The 26,573-nt window shown below is 43.8% G+C and overlaps 1 protein-coding gene across 2 annotated transcripts in view; it reads right to left on the bottom strand.

The window, feature by feature from the left end:
- KIAA1549 (KIAA1549 ortholog) overlaps nt 1-26,573 on the bottom strand; it is a 143,767-nt gene that overhangs the window by 104,499 nt on the left and 12,695 nt on the right. The window contains exon 1 of one of the 2 annotated variants that reach the window (XM_015244202.3): nt 10,263-10,585. The exons of the other annotated variant lie outside the window; for it this stretch is intronic. Coding sequence (XP_015099688.3) covers nt 10,263-10,413 — 151 coding nt within the window. The 5' untranslated portion in view covers nt 10,414-10,585. Of the gene's footprint in view, nt 1-10,262; nt 10,586-26,573 lie in introns of those variants that run through there. 2 annotated transcript variants of the gene reach the window in all.

The raw sequence follows: 26,573 nt of genomic DNA, 5'->3' as shown, positions 1-26,573 counted from the left end.
TGTTCAACCTACTGGGTTTGTGGCACTTTGTAATGGCGGCCGGAGCAAATAACGCAGTCACCCCCTCAGTGAGGCCTCCCTACCCACCCAGATGAAAACTTCCGTTCCTCACTCCCAAGCCTTTATCTGCCCCATTTCTTCAAGGCACTTAGCACCTAGGAACACACCATACAACTAACTTTGTTCACTGATGTATCTCAAGGGCCCAGCAATGTCTGCACTTAACATTTACTGAATAGATAACTCAGAATAAAACAGATAAAGTCTGGCCTGGTGGAGCTCACTGTCTAGTGGAGGGAAACGGAACTAAACAGACACGTATAAGATGGTGGTAAGTACGGTGGAGACAGACCAAGCAGGATGAGGTGCAAGCAACTATGGAAGAGGCTGCTGTTTCTTTAAAACAGAGAAGGCCTCTCTGATTATGATGTGAGCAGAGACCTGAAGGAAGGGGCGTAGTAAACCATGTAGATAATATCTGAGATAAGAATGTTCTACGCGGAGGGAACAGTAAGTACAAATTAGTGCAATGAACACATACCATTTTTATAATCAGGGGAAAAAAATAAAGCTATTGTAATCCTGAAAATACATAAAAATATTTAAAAGCCTAATTCCAACAGCAAGGAAGAAGAATCTGGTTCTATAAATTCTTAAGACTATTCAGCCTCTATTCAGGCCCAGGGTGAAAACTCCAACCCCTTCGGAGCCCCCAGCCCCCGCCCCCATCCTATCCTCCATCAAATGGCTTTCTCAACACAAGGATGGTGGGGTGGGGTGGGGTGGGGTGGGAGGAGGTCCCTCCTGCCCTGCCCCAGGACCACCATGCTCCCAGCTCTGATGAGCGTCCACTCCTGCTACCCCACCAGCTTGTTTCCACGCAGCCTTAGTTTTTTTTAATAATTGTAGTATTTTTAAAACCCCACATAACATACAACTTACCATATTACCCACTGCTGAGTTCGCAGCTAAATCGTGTCTGATATATTCAGTTGTTGTTTAACCAGCCTCCAAAACTCTCTTCATCTTGCAAAACTGAAACTCTGCACACGTTAAACACTAAAGCCCCCTTCCCTTCCCCAACCCCCAGCCCCCAGCAGCCACCACCTGACTTTCTGTCTCGTGACTCCGACAACTCTAGATGCCACATATAAGCGGAACCACGGAGTACTTGTCTTTTTGTGACTCATTTCACTCAGCATTAATGTCAAGGATCGTCCACGCTGTAGCATGTGTCAGAACGTCCTTCTTTTTTAAGGAGTAATAATCCCCTAGCATGGAGAGACAGCATTTTGCTTTTCCATTCATTCGGCTGATGGACTCTTGGGTTGCTTTCACCTTCGCCTCAGTTTTAGCACCTGTTTGCTTCAACTACCTCCAGGTGCGTCTGCAATCTTCGGTGGTCATCGCGAGATCAGTGCAGCGCAGCCCAGGACAGGACAAAAGTTCCCCCAGGCCCTGAGGGAAAACACCGAGCAGGAGCAGTCCTCTGAGTTACACAGCCAGCCAGACACCAGCCCGGTTCTGAACCTGCTACTGCTCCTTCCCTCAGTTTCCCCAACCAACCAGAAACCTGGATTTTTTTCAGTTAAAGACTCCCCACTCATAAGTAATGACCAGAAGTCCCAGAAATGCACTCAGCCTCAACAACACACTGCCTTGGACAGAGCTTCTCAAACCTTAGTGTGCAGACAAGTCACCAAGACGTGCCTTTAAAAGGCAGATCGGTAGAACTGGGGCAGGACCTGACCGTCTGCCGTTGGAGCCAGCTCCCAGGTGTGCAGCCACTGCTCCACGCACCGCACCTGCACCTAGCGGCTTCCCACCTGTTCACACCTGTCTCCTGGGCTTGGCCCAAGTTCCCCTCGAAGCTGGCTGCAGAAGATGGCTTGTGTTGTGTATGTGAGGCCTCCCCCTTTGAAGGCTGCCAGGCAGCATTTACCCAGGGTTGACAGCAGCTCTTCAGGTCGATTAACTTCGGAGCACCCAGAACGACGGTGAGGAGGGCTTCCTTCCACAGGCCCGAACAAGAGCCAGAGAACAAAGAGAGGAGGAGGGAGAGCTTCCCGGAGGCCCCACGGGGCTGTGAACACCTGCCAATCACTGGGAGCGAGGAGCCTCCAGGGCCCCGTCCTCCCGCCGAGACGTGCAATCCCCGACCCAGGACCGCTGTCACCGCTCATTCTCACTCAGGCTCAGGGCCGTCAGGGCCGCAGGAAAAGCGAGCGGAGAGCGCCGCCTGCCCTGCTACCCAGACCGGCCTTTCCCCTTCAGCGGGGCCCCTGCACCACCTGGCAGTTCACTCACTCTCCTCCTCTCAAGCTCCTCTGGAAACCAGTGGAATTTTCTCCGGCTCCCACTCCCACCTCACACTCACCTCAGAAGATGGTCTCACCTACCGCTCTCCACCACCAGGCCCCGCCCCCCGCGCGGCCCCTCCCCCGCGAAGCCCCGCCCCCGCGAAGCCCCGCCCCTCCGCGAAGCCCCGCCCCTCCGCGCAGCCCCGCCCCACCCCTCACCTCCTACTTCTCCCTCCGCTCTCCTCCTTCTGAAGTCAATCCCTCGTCTCCTGCCCTGGGCTCCCTCCCCTCCGAACCCTGGAGAGACTTGGCTCCTGCCCTCACTGCCTCCCTTTCCAGCAATCTCTCTCTTCCCCTCCAGCCCACCCGTATCAGCTGATGCGCCCCTACTTTCTCACCTGCACAGGAGCCCCCCCCCTTGCCTGGCCCCCACCCTTCCCCTTCCCTTAACCCACTGCCTGACTTCACTCCTTGAAAGGTCACAGCAGTCACCACTGCCCGAGTCAGCCCTCTGCAGCTGCTGGCCGGTCACCGCAAAGTACACCTTCTCTGCTGCTGACTCTCGACCAGAGGGGGTGAATCTCAGTCTTCAAATCATTTCACATCCCCTCTCTTTTTGGTCCTTTTCAGCACCAACATTTTGAACACTCTGCACCTCTGTGTCCATTTTCTCATGAGCCCACACATCGTAGATCCCCACTTCCACCCCCGCCAGAAACCAGTACTGAGAGCAAAGGCTGTCGACTCGGACTTGGAGGGTCAGGAAAACCAAGGGGAGCCCATCCAAGTGTTTAAGCGAGAAGTGGCGTGACTAGATGTGTTTCTGAAAGGACCTCCAGCCGAAGGTGGAGGATGAACTGGATGGAGGCCATGTCAGTAACCAGGGAAAAGGTGATGGGAGCTTGAACGGCAGTGGTGGCAATGGTGATGGAGAAGGACAGAATAAAGAGCCATGTCCTCTATCACGGCCATCATCCAGTCACTTCCCTTCGTTCATCAAGGACTCAGTGCCCAGCTGATGGTCCTCTCACCTCACTCCTGGCAAATTCACCATCCACAGATTATTCACCCAAAGCCTGCATTCATGTTCCAGTCCAACAACTGACTCCCATAGCCATCCCACCCCTGGTTCCTAACCAAGACCAAAACCAGAGTTGGTCCACTTCTAAAGCCTTAATCCCTTCAGCCCTCCCACTACCTCACTGCTAACACCCCTGCTCTGATATCTTATCTGGACCCTCTTTCTCAGTCCTTTGCCCACTGTTCCCTCCACTGCTTCCCTTCCTTCCTCATCCAGCCCAGATTCCACACCACATCATCCCCACCATGTCTGATCAGATCTCTCCAATCCCCCTGGCTCTTCACTGCCCTGCCTTCACCAACTCTGACTCAAGCCAACCGGCCACCTTCCTGGCCACATTTGACACGTCAGATGCTATGGGACAAATGGCATCACACATCTACTGGCAACATTGCATACTTCCATCACCTTAGACTTCACTCCCAACCTTCCACCAGTCCCCTCAATTCCTTCTCCCAATATCATTTCTCCCCAGCCCTCCTATGGTGAGCCTGCCTGCCCACAGGAACTCCCTCACCTAGGGCAAATTATCCTTCAGCTACTTCTAGTCTCCCTTTACTGATTCTTTCTTGAAGCCTATAAACACGACCAAGTCTATTACATGTTTTCAAAACCTCCATTGACCCCAAGTCACAATGAAGTTACAGGTGGCAAATCTGGTCACGTCACTTCCTCCTTGTTTAGACATTTATGACGGGGGTGGGAGTGGGGATCTAGGATGTGGGGGCTCATGAGAAAATGGGCACAGTGGGTGCATAGTATTCAAAACCTCATCACACATAAGAATCATGTGAGGAGCTTACTGAACATCTTCAAACTACAAGACCTCAGACATCACCTATTTCAGCAGGTCTAGCTTGACTATGAGTCTGGGTTTTTAACAAGAGCCCAGGTGATTCTGATGAGGTGGCCCTCCCACCACCCTTTGAGAAAGAGTTTAGGGTAGCAGCACTGGACACGACGGACTGATGTGAAAACACCCCCTCCCCAGCTTTCACAACACTATTTTGTCACGACAGTCATTTTCATTTGTGGGCTCCTCTTTCTCTTCCTCTGTCCTTAATGTTAATTTCCTGGGCCTCTGTCCTTGACCTTCTTCTCTTCCAACTCTATGTGTTCTCCTTCAGTAGGGTCATCCAGGTCTATAACTTCAACTACCATCAAACGCATCCACTTAAACTTTTTTTAGCACTGGGTCTGGGATGGATGGATGACTGGGTGAATGATGGATGTCTGTGATACTCAACAGTGTGAAGAGCAGGTGGGGCATGAGCACTGGCCGACAGGAAGGGGTGCTGTTCAGAACAGAGTCCTGAAGTTCCTGCTATGCTGAGCAGTAACCCTTCAGCTGCAAGATCTTGGGGGTTGGGGGATGCTCAGTAGAGCAGCTCTTTACCAACTGGTATGGTAGCATTTCAGCGTCTTAACAACCAGCCAAATGTCCATAATGCATGAATGGGTTATGAAGCAGGGCACATTGAGAGAATCATTCTGTTGTGAAGTTGCCTGGTCAAGTGGAATAGGGTTCTTATACACCATTCACAGTGACTCAGTCCCAAAGGCAGGTAGAGCCCAAGGTCTCTGAGGAGCTGGACTAGCTCCAGAGTAGTCTGGGCTGACTCAGGCCCTAGCAATCCAACACCGCTTACTCCCAGAAGCTTGGAACAGGAGGCAGTACCTCTCAGGCCCATGCTTCTCAAACTTCATGTGTGTGTGCAAAGTCATTTGAGGGTCTCGTGAAAATGCAGGCTTTGATTCAGGTTTGGGGTGGGACCTGAGACTCTGCATTTCTCACAAGTTACTAGATGATGATGATTCTGCAGGTATGTGGTCCACACTTTCAGTAGCAAGGTTAGATTTTCACTAATGAGGAGACGATGCCTAAAGCACTAGCCACAGCACTAGCTTACTCCAACGCGTTATCAACAAAGATGGGAAAACGGACGAGACAAAGAGATAGAACAAGAGAGAGCAAAATATGTGTCCCGGGGGTCGGGATGCAGGTGGGAAGAGTAGAGGAGGATTTTTTTTAAAGAAAAATTACATGCAATGGTCTTCAGTAGGTCACTGGGCTAGAACACCTATAGGACAGTGAGACGGTGACACTCACCAACATTCAGTAGAAACAGGACAGTTACTGCCCATAACAGGGGCCTTTGAAATGTAAGAGCTAAAAGGGAACTTAGAGATAATCTCTGCGACCCCTCTGTACAATGATGAAAAAAACCAGGACAGCGTATCCCATCCACAGGAACACAGCAAGTCATCAGCTGAGAAGAGCACACTCGGGTTTGCTAACTCAGTTCAATGTGCTTTCCAACAAACCATGCTGCCTTAGCACATGAAAGAGAAATCATGTGGCTGTGAGTTGCAGGTGAAAGGTAGGTGGGCACAACTTGGAAACAAATTCGATCAGTGAGAATAGCATCTTTCTATCTGGGAAAATCAACCTAGTGTAATTATAATTACAGTAATTAGCTGCCTCTAGCACCCAGGGCACTGAGAGAAAACCTGTGGCTCCCAGGTCCTGGGTGACTTTTAACAACCCCTGGCTGGGTTCTGTTTTCAGGATTAAATGAGGCATTTCCTGACGAAGACTGCAGCAGCTGTTCCCCAGTGGCCAGGAGGTGAGGATTTAAAATCATGTCCTCTACGCCCTCTGATTCCCAGCCCAAAGAGAACCAAGCAAAAAAGATACAACAAAGAACAGTTTCAACGTCACGATTTTAAACTGATTGTTCTAATAGTGAACAGACTGCATGATATTAAGTGGTATATCCCTAAAATGCCATTAACTTTCAGTTACAGGTTTATGGTATCTGGATCAGTGTCCCAAAGGTGGAAGTGCCTAAAACTCAGCTGTGAACTTGTTAAAAAGGAACATTCCCAGTTACGACCACCAAACATTCTACTGTAGGTCAAGGGTGGGCCCCAGAAATCGAAATTCTTAACAAGCACCCCAACATCCCCAAGGGATGCTGATGTAGGAGTCTAGGGGTCACACCTTTGAAACATTTATCTAAGTCTCTGTTTATAGGCCACTGAACCACTCAAAATGTGTAACAAATATTCATCTCAAAATGCTAATCACAATGTATTAAGATAAAAATGTAACATGCCATTAAGCATAAACGCAATGAAAAAAAAAAGAAAAACAAAATGGCAGATTTTGCTAATCAAAATAATCAAAACTTAGGAATTTCAAAATTATATAAAATTTAAAAGAAAGTCCATTGGGGGGTAAAATGCAACAAAAAGGAGAAAAAATGGTTGCTATCTTTAATATATAAAGACTTTAATAGGTGTATATTACAACAGATAAATAAGCAAAAACAGAAAATCCACAGACTACAAATACGAAATAAACAAAAAATATTCAACTCAAAATAAAAAAAATTAAAGCAACATGTTACAAATTTATTTAACAAGGGTTTTAAAAATATTCAATGCTAGTGATGATGAAGTGAAACAGTGAGTTGCATAAACTGCTCCAGTTAATTTCAGTGTTACAGCTTTACATAAAAAGTTGATTCATTCAACAACCACCTACTAAGCACGTATCAGGCACCCAGCACACTGAACAAAACAGGCGAAGATCCAGCCTAGATTTAAATTTACATCTAAATTACATTCTAAATTTCCTTCTAGAAATGTATATTTTTTAAAAATCCCACACAAAGAAATACAGAAAAGCCTTACCTACATAGCTATTCATCATAGCATTATTTATAACAGCAAAAAAAAGCTGGAAATAATAAAAGAACAATTAAGTAAATTATCAGGATAGAAACTTTTCAAACAGTGCTTAATGAATAGGGAAATGCATAAGTTAAGTACTGAGTGAAAAAAGTAAATACAAATAATTCAATTTTCTTTTTTTCTAATGTTAACAAAAGAAAGACAAAACTGTTTTCAGGAAAAAACTATTTACAGTGTTATCTATAGGTTGTGGGATTATGGGTACCTGTTTTCTATACCTTCCAATAATTTCCAAAGTTATCAATTTCATAATAACTATTATTTTAAGAAAGACTTATCCCTGAATAAGATGAAGAAATGAGGCACAATTCTTTCTTTTTATATTGTGGATGGAAGTAGGATCTCCTAAGAGCACTATGTTCAAAAACAAGTCCAAAAGATTACAAATTGTTTCCACAACAGTGAACTGTTACGACCAAACTTATAAATGTTTAAACGAACAAACAAAAAAGAGCACAGTCAAGATGCTGAATGAAACAGAAATAGACAAGAATCAATGAAACATGGAAATTTCAATAAAGACTGAACTAAGAGGACCAACTGGAAAGTGGACTCCATCTAACAAAAATTAACAAGGAAAGAGAAACCTGCGGAAAGAGGAGACAGTCTGCAGGCAGCCACGGAAGGGACTGTAGCCTAACCTAGGAAAGCCAAGGCAGGAGTGAGACGTGCCACTTTCCGCCTAGCACCATGTACTCTTCAGAAAGACAACCACCACAGCAGGGTTCGGCAGAGCCTCCGCCAGCCCAACTCTGATGGTAAAAATACAACACTTCGGCCTGGGAGCCAGAGGGTCCTAGTGGCACAGAGACAAGACGTGGGCCAAACAACTAAAATGTAGCATCTCCCCAGGATCACCCACCACTCACCACGCCCAGGTATCCTACATTAGGAAGCCACCCTCTATCCATATGGCTCCTCACAGCCTTCAAAGTGGATCGGGACCACCTTTAAGAGGTCTTCCCTGAGAAGCCCTTTTACTGGCTGCCTTTCTTGCCTGGGGAGAGTCTGTGCAAGGGTCTGCACTCACTTATGTACCGCTTCGTGTCCCCAACTGGATACTTGAGGACAGGCACACCATGTCCTCCCCTTCTTCAGTTCCCATTCTCTGACGCAGCCTAGAAGCAGCTGTGCAAACCAGAAGAGCCCAATACGCCAATTAGTGAAAGGATGAAGCCTCTGCATCTGTGATGTCAGCTCAAGAGCGGAAATACAGTTAATTTCAAGTCTCCGGGTGGAATATTTGTATTGAGGGTTAAGGGGAAACAGGAACAGACTTGTAAAGAAGAGACAGTTATGGAGGGACACTCCAAACAGCTCCATTTATTTAATGTTTATCAAAAGAATTACTTACACCATCCACAACATCTGCAGCATGTCCAGATGGCCACATTCACATGTGGAAGCTGTACAGAGGTTACGTGCTCAGAGTTTGGAGTCAAACTAACCTCAACTCCTGAAGCCTTAGTTTTCTCATCTGTTAAGTGGGGATAATGAAGCCTCACTCACAATGTGATTGGCTTATGTATGTAAAATGCAGCACCTGGCACGCAGGAAGCACTCAGTTAATGGGAAGGATTAGTTTGGCGTGTCCCACAGCAGATGAGTCCATCAGCATCAGATGGGCTTTCTTTGGTGACTACAGAGCCAAGAGTACGCTTCATGATTATCTCTTCTCACAGAAAGCCTCCTCCCCTCTGGACACACTGGCCAGGGCACGCAGAGGGCAGGACTGAGACCTGAGGTGCTGGGTCAGGCAGAGCTGTCTGCATTCTCTGTATACTGTCTGAAAGAGACCCATTTTGTCGCCCCAGCTGTGGTGCAGCTCCCTGAGCAGGGTTCCCAGCCATGGGAAATCTATGAAGAGGCCTCAGGTGTGTATAAGTCCACAGGTCTAGAGCAGTAAGGAGAGGGGGAAAGTCATGACCCTGCACCAACTAGCCTGTGACCTTGAGCAAGTCACTTCTGTGTGTCAGTTTCTTCAGTTAGAGGAGCAATTCCATTCTATGATCACTGAAGTCCCTTCCTGTGCTTTTTTGTACCAGCCTCTATGTGGCACTGGTTATAATTCTGACAGTGAAGTCCAAGGGACACCTTCAAACGTGTTCCATTTCCTTCCAAAGCCACTTGGCAGTCCTCTGGCACTGCTCCCATGAGAAGGGAGGATCTGGAGTTGCTTCCATGACCCTCTGGCTTTGCTCAGCTCTGCACTCTGCTCACTCCACCTTTCCTTTCCTGCCCCCAAAGTGGTCGCGTGTGTGAGCTGGGGCAATCACTGGCTTGCAGCACGTCAGCTCAGAGATGGTTTCCAGACCATCCTGTGTGTATGCTCGGGATGGACAAATAAATATTTCAGAGAAGCAATATGAATTAAATCATTTCCTCCACAACAAAACCCACCCACGTGCTTCTTCGTAAATCATGCCTCTTAATTCCATGCCTACGAACAGTCAGTAAACTGCACCTATTATAAAAACAACCCTCACTCCTTTCATGCCCTGACACTCAAGAATCACAATATTTTCACACTCTGTTGTACTAAAGCCTTTGCAGAAGTAATAGCAATAGCTATTTCCCTGGAAAGGTTCATGGCCGGGGCGCTTTCCAAGAGATATTCTTTGACTGTTCTTTGTGTCCTGCGTGCACTGGGGGACACGGCCAGCTGCCTGCATCTGGGGGACGCAGGGTTACCCAGAGTAATGCAATACTGTTTTAAAGCACACACACCGAATGTACCCCTTCGACCGGACAATAAAGTATTTCCAAAAATTTGATGTAACCACATTCATATGGCCATGCACAAATACAATCCCATCGCCTGCGGTTTTGCAGGAAAAATAAAGGCACATTCTAAGACGACGCCACCAGATCCGCCTCGGACTCCGTGGATAACAGAATAGCTTTGCAGACCTTTAGCAAGATTGGCCGGAATCCGCTTGCTTTTTCTCTTTATTTTCCCCGTGCCTGTATTTGCTGGGCCCGAGAAGAATGGAAAAGCATCTCAAGAAAGGACGGCGAGGGAGCGGTGGAGAATAAAAGAGGATGGGCGGGGAAAGCAGGATTTTGAAAATAACAGCAATAAAGAAGGCAGGGTCGCGCCGGAGGGTCTCCGCGGTGCTTACCTGGGGCGCACGAGGCCGGCCGGGCAAGCAGCAGCAGCCAGAGGCCGGGGAGCAGCAGCCCCGGGCGGCGGCGGCGGGCGCGGCGGGCGGAAGGCCCGCGGCCGCTCGGCCCCGGGACCAGCGCGACCCCGGCGCGGGGCTTCCCCTCCATGGCCGCGCCTCGGCGTCGGCGCCGCGCCCCCGGCAGTCCCGACCGGCGCCCCGGCCCGGCCTCGCGGCTCGGCGCCTTCAGGCCCGGAGGGGCGTCCGCTGTGGCGGCGGCGGCTGGGACGGGGCGCCGCGCACCGGCGCGGAGGGAGGCCGGCGAGGCGGGGGCGGGCCGGGGGCCGGAACCGCGGACGGACAGGGGCCGCCAGCCGCACGCCGGCCTCACCGCTCCGCCCCCTTCGGAGCCTCCGAGCCGCTGCCCGGCAACGCGCGGGCCCGGGCGCGGGGAGGCGAGCACCACCTCCCGGCCGGCCGGGCTCCTGCCTGCGGGGCGGCCAGGCGGCGGGCGCGGGGCGCGGGCGCGCGGGGGCTGCGCGGCGCGGGGCCGGTGCCCGGCCCGCCCCCGGGATCCGCCTCCCGGGAGGGCACGCGGGAGCACTGGGCCCAGCCGACAGCCGGCGCCGCCCCGACCTGCACCGAACACCGTGCCCCGCCGCCCTGGTGGCCCCTTGCGTCTCGTCCCCAGGGACGCCCCGGGGAGGGAGGCCCGCGAGGAGGGGTCAGAGCCGGGAAACCTGGACAGCGCGAGCGCGGCGGGCCTCTCGCTTCTCCTGTCACTCGAGTCTGTGCGGGGCAGCAGGTGTGAGGGGGGCGTCAGCGTTGGGAAGACGGCCTTCGGGGCTGCAGCGGAGACAAAGCAAAGGAAAGGTCGGTGCTCCCTTCCCAAGAGCCCGATGTGAAGGAGAGGGGGCGAGGAAAGCGCGCGCACAGCTCTACCCATCCTGTCTCCCATCACGAGGCCTTGCCTCCAGTCCAGGCCGTTGGGAAATGAACATGCAGATCGTTCTGGACCTGGGAAACCCGCACGTAGTGGGCCTTCACGAGGCGCCTGCCGACCCGAATTGAAGCAGAGCTGGAGAGGACCGCACACGTTCAGGCTCTTTTAGAAAAAGCAGTGCTCTTGGGAGATGAAGAGAATGTCAGAGGATTAGCATTTGGAGGGGAGAGTTAGGGGGGAGAGTGAAGGATGAAGAAAGAGAAGAAGGCAGTTAACATTTGTCAAGTACCTGCCTCGTGCCAAGCATCTGACAATGGATTAAAGGTCTTGGAACGTGGAATTGGCAATCTTGGGTCTTTGCATCCTGTTGGAATGCTTGCACCAGGCAGACTGCAAAAGGTGTGAATTGGGGACACTCATTGCCCAGGAAACTATAGTGGACGGTGGAAAATGTGATCATCCACATTTACAAAAGGACCCGGCTTGCTCTCCAGTCTGGTTCCCTTGCTAGGCCCAGTCTTGCAGCTCCAACCCAGCTAGGCATCTTTCCTGGTGGGAAGATGATTGGAGACTCAGTGATAGTCCATCCTCAGAATAAGGCTGAGGCACCCATCTGTAAGTACCTACCAGCTAGTTGTAAGATATTGAGAATAAAAGTTAAAGATAACTTTTGTTGATGTTCCTCATTTGTTTTCAGCTTAAAATGCCTCCTGATCATAAACAGCCCGTATTCTTTGCAGCTGATCTCCCATCATAAACAGAGGGTTTTGCATGTCTTGCCTCTAGCTTATAATCTCCAGGTGAATACCATGTGGAGACATGTCTGGGCCCTGGTCCCTGGATGAATTCACCTCGTGTGACCACAAACCGCTGCCCTGGGGTGATTTTTAAATTGTCTTGACCTGTTATGTTATTTTGTCTTTTATGAATTTATGCTTTGTCTCTCCAACCAAATGAATATGAAGCTCGAAAATGGTGTCATTTTGCTCAGGACCACCCATAGCACCAGTCAACCCTCATTATACATTTGTAGATTTGAACCGGAGAATCCACCTGCCCTGTGAAGAGGTTCAACCTTTCAGGTTTGGCCCCAGCCTCCAGGAAGCTCCCACCTACTGGAGAACCCAGGGTGTCCAAGAAAGGAGGTGCCTCTCATTTCTCGGCCAATTCAAGGAAAATGAAATGTTTGCCGGCCACGAAGAAGGGATTGACACCAGTCAGAGGTAAAAGTTGAGACTTAAAAGATAATAGAAATGAGTCAAGGTCACCAGCTCTCTAAGGAAAGTGAGATCCCTAGTGTCCATATTTTCCCAGCTCTGAAGGATATAAATCTCAATGTTCCCTCTGTTAGAATTTAAAGCATTCTGCCCAAGTGCCTAAGAAAATGTCTCCCATGGAAACAACCTAAATGTCCATCAATAGATGACTGGATAAAGAAGTGTGGTATATATATACAATGGAATACTACTCGGCCATAAAAAAGAATAAAATAATGCCATTTGCAGTAACAGAGATGGACCTGGAGACTGTCATTCTAAGTGAAGCCAGAAAGAGAAAGGAAAATACCATATGATATCACTCATATGTGGACTTAAAAAAAAAAAAAAGACAAACTGTTTACAAAACAGAAACAGACTTACAGACATAGAAAACAAATGTATGGTTACCAGGTGGAGAAGGGGGTGGGAAGGGATAAATTGGGAGTTCAAGATTTGCAGATACTAACTGCTATATATAAAATAGATGTACAACTTTCTTCTGTATAGCATAGGGAACTATATTCAATATCTTGTAGTAACCTATAATAAAAAAGAATATGAAAACGAGTATATGTATGTCTATGTATGACTGAAACATCACGCTGTACACCAGAAATTGACACATTGTAAACTGACTATACCTCAATTAAAAAAAAAAAAAGAAAGAAAATTAAAAGAAAAAGAAGAAAATGTGTCCCAGGGCTCCAACCATCCAGCAGATAGGTTGTGGGACTTAAAGTACAAGACAGACTGTGCGGTGCAGGGTAGAGCTGTGTGTATGTACACACGTGTGCATACATGTCCCTACATGTATAAACACACACTCCTATACACATTTGTGTCTGAGAAGAAAAGGGATTCAGACAAGGCCTTAGGGCAGTCAAACAAATTACACAGCAAATAAATCCAGTGAACAGTTCTGAGCACCTATTTTGACCTTTTAATGTTGGGCAGGGTTGGGGGTGGGGTGGCACGGATATAAAAGAAGATAAAAGCAGCAGTTTTAGAGATTGTATTACCTCATACGATTCTCACCAGAGAGGTTAGTTTACTTACCTAGGGCTTAACCACAACTCGAATCCTCACCTCCTGTTTTCCAGGAAAGTACAACCTCACGGGTTGTAGTAAACAATTCACAGTATATATGTGTATCAAATCATCGCCCTGTACACCATCAACTTACACAATGTTATATGTCAAATTATACCTCAATAAAGCTGGTAAGGGAAAGGAGTGAGAACCACTGAGCTGGAAGAGTCAACTTTTCTACTAAAAGTAAGACAAGGGGGGAGGGTAAAGCTCTGTGGTAGAGCACATGCTTAGCATGGACAAGGTCCTGGGTTCAATTAAAATAAATATATAAACCAGTGCCTCCATTAAAATAAATATATAAACCTAATTACCTCCCCCAACAACAAAAAGATGGTTAAAAAAATTGATAAGACAGATACTTAGGTGGAGTGGAGAAGAGCAAAAAGGGACACTGGGATAGAAAAAGGACCCAAACATCTGGCTAATGGGTCTAGACTTAACTTTGTAGGCAATGGGGTATCATCAGTGATTTTTCTTTGTGATATTATTAGAATTAAGCACAAGAAGGATTAGTCTATTAGCAATATATAAGAGATTGGAGAGAGAAAAGATTGCAAGTGGAGAGACCAATTAGGACAAAGATCATAACAAGTATCAAGGATCATAAGTTTTTTCACCATCAAACAGACAGACCTTTTAAAAAATTGATAATATCCATTTGTGCCAGAGTGTGGGGAAATAGGCACTCAGATTCTTCTGGTGGAGGTGTAAATTGATATAGCCAATTTGGAGGGTGGTTTAGCCTTATCTACCAAAATTTAAAATCAGCTCATCATCTGGTGCAGAAAATTCCACTTCAAAAAAAAAATATATATATATATATATATATATGCTTTTGCCTCTTTTTGCTTCTTTTTCTTTCTTTCTTTCCTTTTCCTTTTTTTTTTTAAGTCAGGCTTAATTCAGACAGGCAAATTCAGTCAAATAATTCAATCAGATAAAATTCACCTTTTTAAAAAGTATACTGCTCAATAAGTTAGACAAATGTGTAACTACCACCACATCAAGATGTGAAACATTTCTATTGTCCAAAAAATTTCCCTTGTGACAGCCAGCAGTCTACCCCCGGCCCCCACCCCGATCCCTGGCTACCACCAATTTGATTTCTGTTTCTATAGCTTTGCTTTTCCCAAAATTTCATATAAATGGAATAATACCGTATGTAGACTTTTGTATCTGGTTTCTTTTATTTAGCATAACATCTTTGAGATTCTTCTAAGTTGTTATATATATATCACTAATTTATTCCATTCTAACTAGTATTCCACTGAATGGCTATACCACAATTGGTTTATCCATTCACCAATTGATGGACATTTCAATTGTTGCAATTTTGTTTTGTTTTGGCTATTAGGAATATAGCTGCTATAAACATTTGCTTCCAAATCTTTGTGTGAACAAATGTTTTCAGTTCTCTTAGATACAAAGATAAAAACCTAGGATTTGAACTGCTAAGTCTTGTGGCAAATGTATATTTACATTACACAAAACTGTCAAACTGTCTTCCAAAGTGAATATAATACTTTGCATCCTCACCAGCAACGTATGAGAGTTCCAGCTGTTCCACATCCTTGTCAGCACTTGGTTTTATCAGTCACTTTAATCTGAACCATTCTAGTAGGTATGTAGTGATACCTTGCTGTGGTCTCTAATTTGCAATTTTCTAATGACTGTTGATGTTGAGCACCTTTTCGTTAATATTTCTTTTTTAATGAAGTGTCTGTTTGAATCTTTTACTAATTTTATAATTGTATTGTTTGTTTTCTTATTATCAAGTTGTAAGTATCTTTATATATCCTGAATACAAATTCTTTTTCTGGTATTTTTGCAAATCTTTTCTCCTGGTCCATGGCTCGTCTTTTTATTCTCTTAACAGCATCTTGTGAAAAGAAGAAGTTTTTAACTTTGGTGAAGTCCAATTTGTAATTTTTTTTTTTGGCTTATGCTTTTGTGTCCTATCTGAGAAATTTTTGTTTAACCCAAAGCCACAAATATTTTCTCCTATGTTTCCTTTTAGAAATGTAATGTTTTAACTCTTATGTTTAGCTCTATGATTCAACTGAGTCAATTTTTATGTACTTTGCTAGAAAAAGGTTGAAGTTAATTTTTTGCATATGATGTTCAGTTGTTATAGCACCATTTGTTGAAAAGACTATCCTTTCTCCACTGAAATGACTCTATACTTTTTCAAAATTAATTGCAATATATGTGTGGGTCTATTTTGGACTTTCTGTTCTGTTCCATGGAAGATTTATATATCACATGAGGGAGGAAAGCAGGGTGCTGTCTAGTATAATCCCATTAGTGGAAAAAAAGGGTTGATTGTAAATCCACTTTCCCACTAGGAAAAGAAGCAGAATTTGGAGAGGACTTGAAGAGTACATATTTGAAGATAAATGTTCACTTTTGTGGAGAGGAACATTCATTTGTTACTCTATACGTTAATACATCTGATTATAATAATATTACATCATTTGAACTTTTTAACACAAGCATGTACTACTTTTGTATTTAAACTTTTCTTAACTAAAAACTGTGGGTTTGAATGGAAATTAGAAAATGGATGAGACACATTCTGGATGTTAAATCAGCTGATGAAATATGAGGAGGAAAAAAGAATAAAAGATGATGATTCAGAAGTATTGAGGCCATATGTGCAAGGAGAGATCAAAGGAAGTCAGCGGAGACGCTGGAGGAGGGGAAAGGTTGGGTGCTGAATGCACTGGTGGGGAGAAGCTGGCCCAGCACCCAGGGGGCTATGTTAACACAATCAGTGGGTGGTAAAGGAGAGCTGAGGCTTGAGGGGTGAGGCAGGTAGGGCTAAAAGCACAGATCTGGACGTCATTTGCACAGAATTATTAGCTAAAGATGTGAGAGTAAATGACTGTGCATGGGACAAGGGCTGAAGACAGGCCCTTGAGAAAGACCTTCGTTTTGGACAAGCTGAAGAGGAGTTGATGAAAAAGGCAGAGAAAGACCCTGAGAGAAAGCTGAGAACAACGGAAATGTGATGTCGCCAAGGAGCTGGGGAGCCATTTCAAAAGGGTATGGTCAGTGTCAGGGGCAAAAGGACTGAGAAGGTGAAGGTCTCTTTGGACTTGATGACATGGTCATTAAAAAGAGACTTTCAGGGGAGGGTATAGCTCAGTGGTAGAGTGCGTGCCTAGCATGCATGAGGTCCTGGGTTCAATCCCCAGTACCTTCATTTAAAAAAGCTAAATGAATAAATAAACTTTATTACCTCCCCCCAAAAAAGACAACATGTATGGCTGGAAAGGAATTGTGTAATACTTAAAATTGCTGTATTCAGATGATGGTATTGTGAACATCGTGTCTTTTGATGTTGTTGTTATATTTGTCTTTTCAATAAAAAAGAAGGCAATGCCTTCCTCCAAGAGAAGAGAGAAAGGACAGATAATGATGGGTCAAGATGAAGGGCTTAGGTGATCTCTAAAGTGATTTCTCCCTCTTCAGCACCCTAACTCTCAGTGTTAAGTGGCAGGATTTGGACGATAAATTTTAGATTTGGGGGGAAATCCAAAAAAGGAAAAGATCAGCGAGAGCTACAGTAGGTAGGGTTTCACAGACCGTGTGGGGCGTAAGCTGAGTCTTGAACGATGGGAGCAATGGTAATATTTGTGAAAGGAAGGAAAAGAGAAAGAGAGAGCATATTGCAGAGAAAAGAAAGGTGGAAAGACAAGGCAAAGAAAGGCAAGGTAGACACTGCAAAGGCAAGTGGACAGAAATGAACAGAATGTGGGCACACGATAGGGCCACTCGCCCAACTGAAGGACAAGGTATTTAGAGGAACTTAGGAAAAGAGCAAACAGGTGGGATACGGTCAGGTTATAGCAAGCCAAGAGTTTAGACCTACCATGATTTAAACTAAATAATTACCTCAATTTACCTCCATCCATAGGGAAGATTTCCTGCTTACCAATAAGGAAGCCAGTGGAAAAAGAGAGATCCTCAAAGTGCCTGTGATTGAAGGTACAAGGTTTAAAACCAGGACCCTTGTCTTGGGGAGATTTGGCTGGAGACCTCTGTCCCTCTTGCACAGTTTGGTAGCCATAATGGCAAGTGAGAATGTTTGTTTTTTGGGTTTTTTTTTTAATATGTTTTGGGTGGGGGGGAGTCATTAGGTCTATATTTATTTAGTATTAGTTTGTTTTGTTTTGTTTTAATGGAGGTACTGGGGATTGAACCCAGGACCCTGTGCATGCTAAGCATGCACTCTCCCATTTAAGCTACCCCCTCCCCTCCAAGAATGTTCTCGAAGCAGGTTTCCAGGCTTTGCCTCTCTGTCTGCTGCAGGTTTTCTGACCTCCTTCCTTCAGGTTGCCTCCCCCCAATACACAAACTGCCATAGATCAACTGGTTCAATCCACTGCCCACACTCTCCACAGTCATTTCCCACTCTAGCCCCAAACCCACAGGCAGCTTTCCTGAGACACGCCAAAAATCCACATGAGGACTGTTGCAGCAATTGGCAAAAGCTGTTTTTAGAACCACCCTCCTTCTCTGGCTTCCTACTAACTCCAACTCACATATGACTGTGTTCTAAAACTCATCCAGTCTGGCTCGCATCCAGAATGAGAATGAGGATGACAGCCTAGCTTGGTTCCTCGTTCTTCCATCTTGTCACAGGTGTGGATCAATTACATGAATAAATAAAGCCAAACCCATGCCTGAATTTCCCTGCTTCTCTAGTAAACGCTCTCCTCACTCCAGTCCCTGGATGGATACTCTTCCTGGGAGAGATCTCTGCTCCTGAGCCTCCTGTGGTTGTGTTCATCACTTCACTAATCCTTCCCAGATCTCCCCCAAGCTGGGTCGGTTGCCCTTCCTTTGTGCGCCCACAGCCCCTGTGGTTCCTTGGCCACTGCACTGACCACGTGGAATGAATCTTCACGTGTCCGTAAGTTCTTCAAGGCCAGAGCCCTACGCGTCTTCACCTCTGTATTCCCAGGTGCCTCGTGCAGTGCTTGGCAAGTTGTAGGGCTCAGTTAATACTTGTTGAATGAATTTGAGGTTCAAGACCTAAGCTCCAAGCCTGTCTCTTCCCTCACCGCAACCCTCCCCGCTCACCAGTTAACAATTAACTTGATTAATTACTTAAGAGAGCATGAGTTTGTCCATAGTCCTTTGGTACCAGGGCCAGAGGGATGTACCACGGCATCTTCTTATCCATCCTTATACTGACAGAGTGACTTCTCAGACTTCAAAGCGTATCAAGGAACGCTGGATTCCTCTGCTATACACAATGATCCACCACCCAGAGATTGCTTAAAAAGACATAAAAGGTGACTTCAGACATGACATTAGCTCGGTCTTGTACAGGGTTTGGTAAGCTATAGTAATTGGCATCAGAACATGTTTATTAAATTTAGTGAATAACCTTAAAGGCACTTCACAGGAAAAGGAAGAATACAATCTCTGCCCTTTAGGAAATGACAACCTCCAGACAACATGCTAGCAAAATTTGGATTTTATGAGCTCTGGATGAAAAATGTGAGAAGCTGGATGATAAGAGCTCTGTGTGGAATTCATCCACCATTTAAAAAAGCAAATTAAGAAGCTTCTAGATCAGCACTGTCCAGAACTCTGTGCAATGATGGAGCTGTTCTATAAATCTGTCCTGTCCAAGGAAGTAGTAGCCAGTAGCCACAGATGGTCATGAGCACTTTAAGTGTGGCTAGTGCGACTGAGGAGCTGAATCTTTAACGTTACTTAAGTTTAATTAACTTAAAGTTGAATATGCACACATGGCTAGTGGCCGCCATATGGGACAGCACAGTTCTAGACCATGAAAAAAGGAGTACAATGACTGTCGTGTGGCAAACTAAACATAGAGCCTGCCAATTTCTAACTCACTATGTAGACTCAATGGTACATCCTGGACTTGGTCTATGACAGGCTCTTGATTTCTATGGCAAACACCAGTTTCTGTATCTGAGTTTCCTCACCTGCAAAATGGGAACAACTTCCTCATCCACCCTCAGCACTGTGTCCCTCTAACCTTCTGAGAACCAACTTGAAATTCCAGGTTTGGGTGTGAGGGACTGTCTGCCCGAGACTCAGGCCAGAATGGAACTCAGCCACCATCATCCCTGACCACAGAAGATGTTGGAGTGAGTCCCACGTAAAGGAGAGACCAGCCATCAGGTGAATTAAAAATAAAAGACATCTGCAGATGAAACATCTCTAGTGAAAACAAACACTTCATAAATATAAAAACAAAACTCTGAGAGCTCCTCATCACTCTTCAAATATAACCAGTTGCTCAGCATGCCCTGCGAATGTTGGCAGATTCCTGCAGGGAGCCCCAGCCTCCGGGACCATCCTTCCGGCACCACCCCCTCACAGGCTCTCCCTCTGGCCCTCCCTTGTCCTTCACCCGCCCTTCATCTGCTGGGCTTCTTTCTCCTCACCCCGGCCTTCCCTGACTGCCCTGCTCCATCTAAGCAAGACGTTCCTGTTAGCCTCTTCTTTAGCACTGACTACTTAAAACTGTGTATTTAATTTTGTGTTTGGTTTCGTGCCTATGTTTGCCATTAAGTCCAAATCTCCACAAGGACAGAGACCAACACTCCCTGTTTAGAGAGGGATATTTACACGATGGTTAATTGCTCGGACTCTTGAGCCAAGACTATATTTGTGTCACAGCTTCGCTACCCATTAGGTATGACACATTAGCCTGTCTGGGCTCCAGTGTCCTCGTCTATAAAATGGAACCACAGTAATAGTAACTACCTCTGGGGTCATATGAAGATCAAATGATGATTAAAAGTATGTAAAGCACTTAGAAAAGAACCTAGCACATAGCAAGCTCTACGTGTTAGCTGTTGCTCTCCTGTGCTATACTATTTGGTCAGTGCCTGCTACAGCGCCTGGCACATAGCGTGTTCTCAGGAAATACTTACTGAATGCATGATTAGGTCTCCATCAGGCTACTATACTGATGTTCCAGTCTTTTTTTTTTCCCTAACCATTTTTGCCATCTTAAAGCAATGACAATAGTCTCTAAAAGTATTCTAAATAATTATGACAGTGGCCAGTTAATTTATAGTTAATGTGATATTGACTTGTTTTTAAAGATACAGATGCCAAATTAATGTAGTATCCATTTGCGTCTAGCTTCTGGGAGTCTGCTAAGCATTACACAACGCCTCTGCAGTGTCTGTGCTCTTGCTGGTGTTCACTGTTCCTTCTGTTGACATGATGTCATATATTCAGAGTTTTCTTTGTGATCTGCTACTCTTGTATTTGGAGATAAGTTCTACTTAGTCATGGCGTGGTTGAGAACACAGGGTTTAGGTGAAGCCAGATCTGACTTTGAATACTACTTTACCACTTAAAAAGCATGTAACTTTGGGCATGGTTTTTCTGAGTCTTGGTTTCCTCACCTGGAAATGGAAATGTTAATACCTACTTCATAGAATTATACAAAAATAAGTTAGACAAATCAGTGAAGTCACTCAGTATTGCAAATGGTGTCTCATTATATACAATAATAATCATTGCTCAATTCTTTGCTGGAATTTCACTTGAGAATTTTGTAACTAAGTTCAAAAATGAAATTTGCTTCTAATAGAATTTTTAAGGAATTTTCCTTGTCAGTGTTAAGAATAGCACCTATTTAACTCACAGAATTAATTTGGGATTATGCCATATTTCTCATTTTTCTAAAGAGAACTTTAATTTTTTATTACACATTGTAGAAAAAGCAAAATATACTGAGAAACAAGTTATGAATATTAAAATTATCTGTAATTTCACCACCCCAAAAGAAGCACTGTTAACATTAGGCCATATGTTCTTCCAGACACTACAAATGCATAAATGTGCGTGCATGTGCGTGCACACACACACCCCCCACTGATACCAGATATGAATCTATCCTAAGTTGTTCAACAAATTCTGTAATGTTGGATACTTTGGTGGTTTCCGATTTTTCACCACTATAAGCAGTGCTGCATCACACGTGTGCTAGGTATTTTTATCAGTCCATGTCCATCCTCTTCCTCTTCCCACCAAGCTGTTTGCTTCTGGAAGCTGAACTTCGCAAGAATGCCTCACTGGCTTTCCTCCCTCTCTGGCTTCCTGCGGGTTTGGTCAATGGGAGGCATCAGCAAGAAATCAGATAATAGAAAAAAGGGGAGACAAGGGTATATATTTCCCCAGCTCCCTCCCTGAAGGGCTACTAGTTGGTGGTGTCCATGAACATGAGGACTTGAGTTCAACTGGTGGGAGGTTCTGTTCTGTAGCTGTTCTCCCTGGGTTCCTGTAATGGTCCCTCACCTTGCACCTTCATGCTTAGGGTAGTATGGTGTCCCCATCACCACTAGCCCAAGTACTCCACCAGCCTTTGTTGGTTTCCCTTACCCCGTTCATGTCTCTTTATATAGTCCTTTCCACTTATCCGGTTTAAGTGTGCCATTTATTTCTTGCTAGGACCCTAACAAATATAAACAACTTTGTAAGTGAATCCCTCTACACATCTTTTATTATTATCACAGGCTACATTTCTGAGACTGGAATTATTTGATCAAAGAGACGTGTATTTTTAAGACCTTTTATGATATTGCCAACTTGTCTTCCAATATACACTCCTTCCAGCAGTGCATGAGCGTGCCAGCCTTCAGGCCCCTTGCCCAACTGGGTATTATAATTTCTTTTCATCTTTTGCTGTGTTCATAAACATTTCCATAATACAGCAGTCATCTCATCTTTGAAAGTGTGTGTCCAGAGGCAGGGGGAGATTACCTATTAATCATTGCAGTCTATTTGTTTTGGTTGTTCTTGCATAACCTTCTCAGTGTTTTCCTCTGCTATACCTATTATAAATTGACATGCTATTCCACACTTGGCCATTAAAAATTCATTAAAATTTACCTGACTTCTGCAGCCACTATGGAAAATAGTATGGAGGTTCCATAAAAAACTAAAAATAGAGTTACCATACAACCCAGCAATCCCACTCCTGGGCATATATCTGGAGAAAACTCTTAATTCAAAAAAATACATGCATACCAATGTTCATAGCAGCACTATTTACAATAGCCAAGACATAGAAGCAACCTAAATGTCCACTGACAGATGAATGGATAAAGAAGATGTGGTATGTATACACACACACACACACACACACACACACACACACACACACAATGGAATATTACTCAGCTGTTAAAAAAGAATGAAATAATGCCATTTGCAGCAACATGGATGGACCTGGAGATTATCATACTAAGTGAAGTAAGTCAGACAAATTCAAATACCATATGCTATCACTTATATATGGAACCTAAAAATGATACAAGTAAGCTTATTTACATAACAGAAAGAAACTCACAGACACAGAAAACAAACTTATGGTTATCCAAGAGGAAAGGGACAGGGGTTAAATTAGGAGTTTGGGATTAGCAGATATAAACTTCTATATATAAAACAGATAAACGACAAGGACTTACTGTACAGCACAGGCAACTACATTCAATATCTTGTAATAAACTATAACGGAAAGGAATCTGAAAAAGAATATAGATACATATATGTATAACTGAATCACTTTGGTGTACACCAGAAACTAACACAACATTGTAAATTAACTATACTTCAGTATAAATAAATAAATAAATAAATAATTTTTAAAAAAATTTACCTGATTCCATCTTACTCATTCGTATGTGGGCCATCTCTTCCCTCATGCTCTGTCAAAGGTGAAATTGTCTTTGGGTCACATCCCTCTTTGCAGAACCTTGTCACTCATTGGATTTCAGTTAACTTGGTTGACTTGTGACCACAGTTCTCTTATGGGCTCAAGAAAAGTTATGATTTTGTAGGTTATCTGGCTTTTTCTTGTGACTTTCTGCATCATGAGGTGAAGTGCAACTCCACATTTACTGTTTTGCAAATTTGGTTAAATCTTAAGGATCTTTTTATAAAAACAAAACATGAAATTTTTCAACACCCACATTCAATGTAAATGTAATTGGCAATGGAAGGAATTGACATGCTGTCTCTCACGTTACGTGGAAAACCACTTACATAAATGTTGAAGCGCAGTATGAATTGCTTAATAATGCACAATGTTCCCCAGCTGCCGTGTGCACTTGCGGCAAATGCTATATAATTTGTGAGTATCTCCAGAACTACGGATTAGAAAGCAGAGGAGGGAAAATAGACACTGGAAACTACTGGGGAAAGCTATTTTGTCTCCTCAGATTCTACTGCATCCCTACTATTTGAAAGGCAGGACTTGACAAGTTAGCTTTCATTTACCTATGCATTTCCATCAGTGAAATCCCCTGCAAAGTCTAAAGCCATATTTGTTTTCAATGTTGGCAGTGGTACAACCCACCGGCCTGCATGGCGTTCAGAAGCAATCACCTTTTGTGCTGGGAACATAGTATAAGAGATGTGGAGAAACATTTCCCTGGGGTCTAAATGGTATAAATCAGCAGCAGAGAGAAGCCTCTAAGGCAGAGGCACGGGGCAGAGCACCTCTTGCCCAGATCTAAGGGTGATATTAACCTAACTCATCTCTGTTTTGATAATTAAATGAGGTAGCATATCTAAAGGACTTGGCAGTGTACTTGTCACACGGGAAAGATACAATAAATGGAAACTGTAATAATTATCATGATATCTCATCATTGATGAGAAATAATAGCTATATGTATCTTAAAAATTTTGATTTCAGTCCCGTGGCCTTTTATTTGGATTCCAAGTTCCAAAATAATTCTATTTAGTATTTCTTTAAACGTCATCTACCCTTTCTTAGTTGCCTAAAGCGTTCTTTATTATTAAAGCTCAACAATTTAAAATATTTATTCAGGTTCCTTGTGTCAAATGAGAACACTTGACCAGACCCTGCGAATACTTTTGAACTTAAGGCTTGGCTTATTCTTTGTTTCCAATTCTAGGAAATGCTTCTCTGTTACAACCTGATAAAGCTGCTAGTCCAGTACTTCCTCAGAAATTCTTTTTAACCTACAGTTGTATTTCTGTGTTCTGTTGCCTAGGTCAATAATTTTGCTGGTAATATTCTAGCTCTCTTACTCAATCCTTCTGTGTCTTAAATTTGATTTTTCAATTCATCTTCAGCATTGCTGATTGGATATACTGTAGGTTTAATTATATAGTTATATACTCCTGCTAAGCATGAAAGAATTAAGTATTACCTTAATTTTTATAGCACTTACAAACGTATTAAAATAGTTTTCATCCTAATCTGTTTTTCCTCTAGTATTTTCATGAGATCCCAAGTAGATCTAACATTCTGCTTGGAATTTGAATTTCTACAGTTGCTTTTGGTTTTGCTCTTTTTGTACTTTTTTTTTTTTTTTTTTTTGGTTGCAGGCTATTTTCTCCCTCTTTCTCCCTTGAGTATTTTTCTACTGATTTTGGATGTTGAAGTTCAGTTTTTGTTTCAGATGCTTTCTTTGGTATTTTAGAGGATTTTGTCAGGTCCAGTAGATGCTATAAAAATGTGTGATTACATTTTATAGGTCATCCATTATACCTTAGAGACAAGCTCAAAAACTGTAAACGTGTATTTAGGGCCTCAATCATGTTAGAAGTCTTCAATTCACATGAATAACCTTTGAGATTAAAAAAATAACAAATGTAGGATCATTAATGTATTGTTCTTAATAACATAATAATTATATCTGTATCTCTATCTATAAAATATTTTTAATTAAATGAAATATGAACCAAGAAGCAAAGTTGAGCAGTTAGCTTCATTTTAATGAGGCAGATTCTAAGGAAAATATTTTCAGTTCTTTTCTTCTTAAGAACAATCTTAGTTTCTTCAATACAGTAGCAAATGAGACTGGCTCCCTGCGCCACCTACTTGTACAGAGCTCTTTCCTTACTGAGAACATCAACCAGTAATTGGTCAAATACCAGATTGATCTTGTGGAAGGGAAATCATTGGGATCTACCTCTGAGTTCTGTCTGTGAACCTCTCAAACAGATATTAGCTCAGCAGACAGTAACTGCCAGCACTGCTAGAACTTTGTTAGTTTTTTTCCAATTTCATGTCATTCAAAAAATTTTATTGTGCTTCTTAAAGTAATACTTGTCATTAATTTTAAAAAATCATACAGCTAATAAAGAAACCAAAGAAATTAAATCAATAATTAAAAACCTTGCAAAACAGAAAGCAACAGGCTCGCATGGGTTCATGGGTGAGTCCTACCAAACACTTAGGAAAGAAATTATACCAATTCCCTACAATCTCTTTCAGAGAATAGAAGAGGGAATAACTCCTAAATCACTCGATGAGGTCAGCATTACCTTAACACCAAAACCAGACAAAGATATTATAAGAAGAGAAAACTACAGAAAAACATTTCTCATGAACATAGATGCAAACATATCCTTGACAAAACATTAACAAACTGAATCCAAAAAAGTCTAAAAAGAATCATACACCATGATCAAAGGGAATTTCTTATGGATATGCACGGCTGGATCAACATCTGAAAATCAATTAGTGTAATCCATCACATTAACAGACTAAAAAAGAAAAATCACATGATCTTATCAATAGATGCAGAAGCATCTGACAAAATCCAACACTGATTAGTGATAGAAGTCCTCAATAAACTAGAACTAGGAGGGAACTTTCTCAACTTGATAAAGACTATCTACAAAAAGCCTACAGCTAACATCACACTTAATGGTGAGACACTCAAAGCTTTAAGACAAGAATGTCCCCTCTCAGCACTTCTTTTCAACATTCAGCTGAAGTCGTTGCTAAGACAAGGAAAGGGTGGTACAGCCACTTTGGAAGACACTTTGGTGGTTACTTACAAAACTAAACATTCTCTTACCATGTGATCCAGCAATCATACTCTTCAGTATTTACCCAAAGAACCTGAAAATTTAGGTCCACACAAAAACCTCTGCATGGAAGCAACCAAGATGTCCTTGAGTAGGTGAATGGATAAACTGTGGTTCCTCCAGACAATGAAATATTAGTCAGCACTAAAAAGAAATGAGCCCCCAAAAGACATGGAGAAA

This window comes from Vicugna pacos, chromosome 7, assembly GCF_048564905.1.
Source record: "Vicugna pacos chromosome 7, VicPac4, whole genome shotgun sequence".
Classification (NCBI taxonomy): domain Eukaryota; kingdom Metazoa; phylum Chordata; class Mammalia; order Artiodactyla; family Camelidae; genus Vicugna; species Vicugna pacos.
Note: the sequence above shows the minus strand (reverse complement) of the source record. Positions and strands in the feature narration are given on the sequence as shown.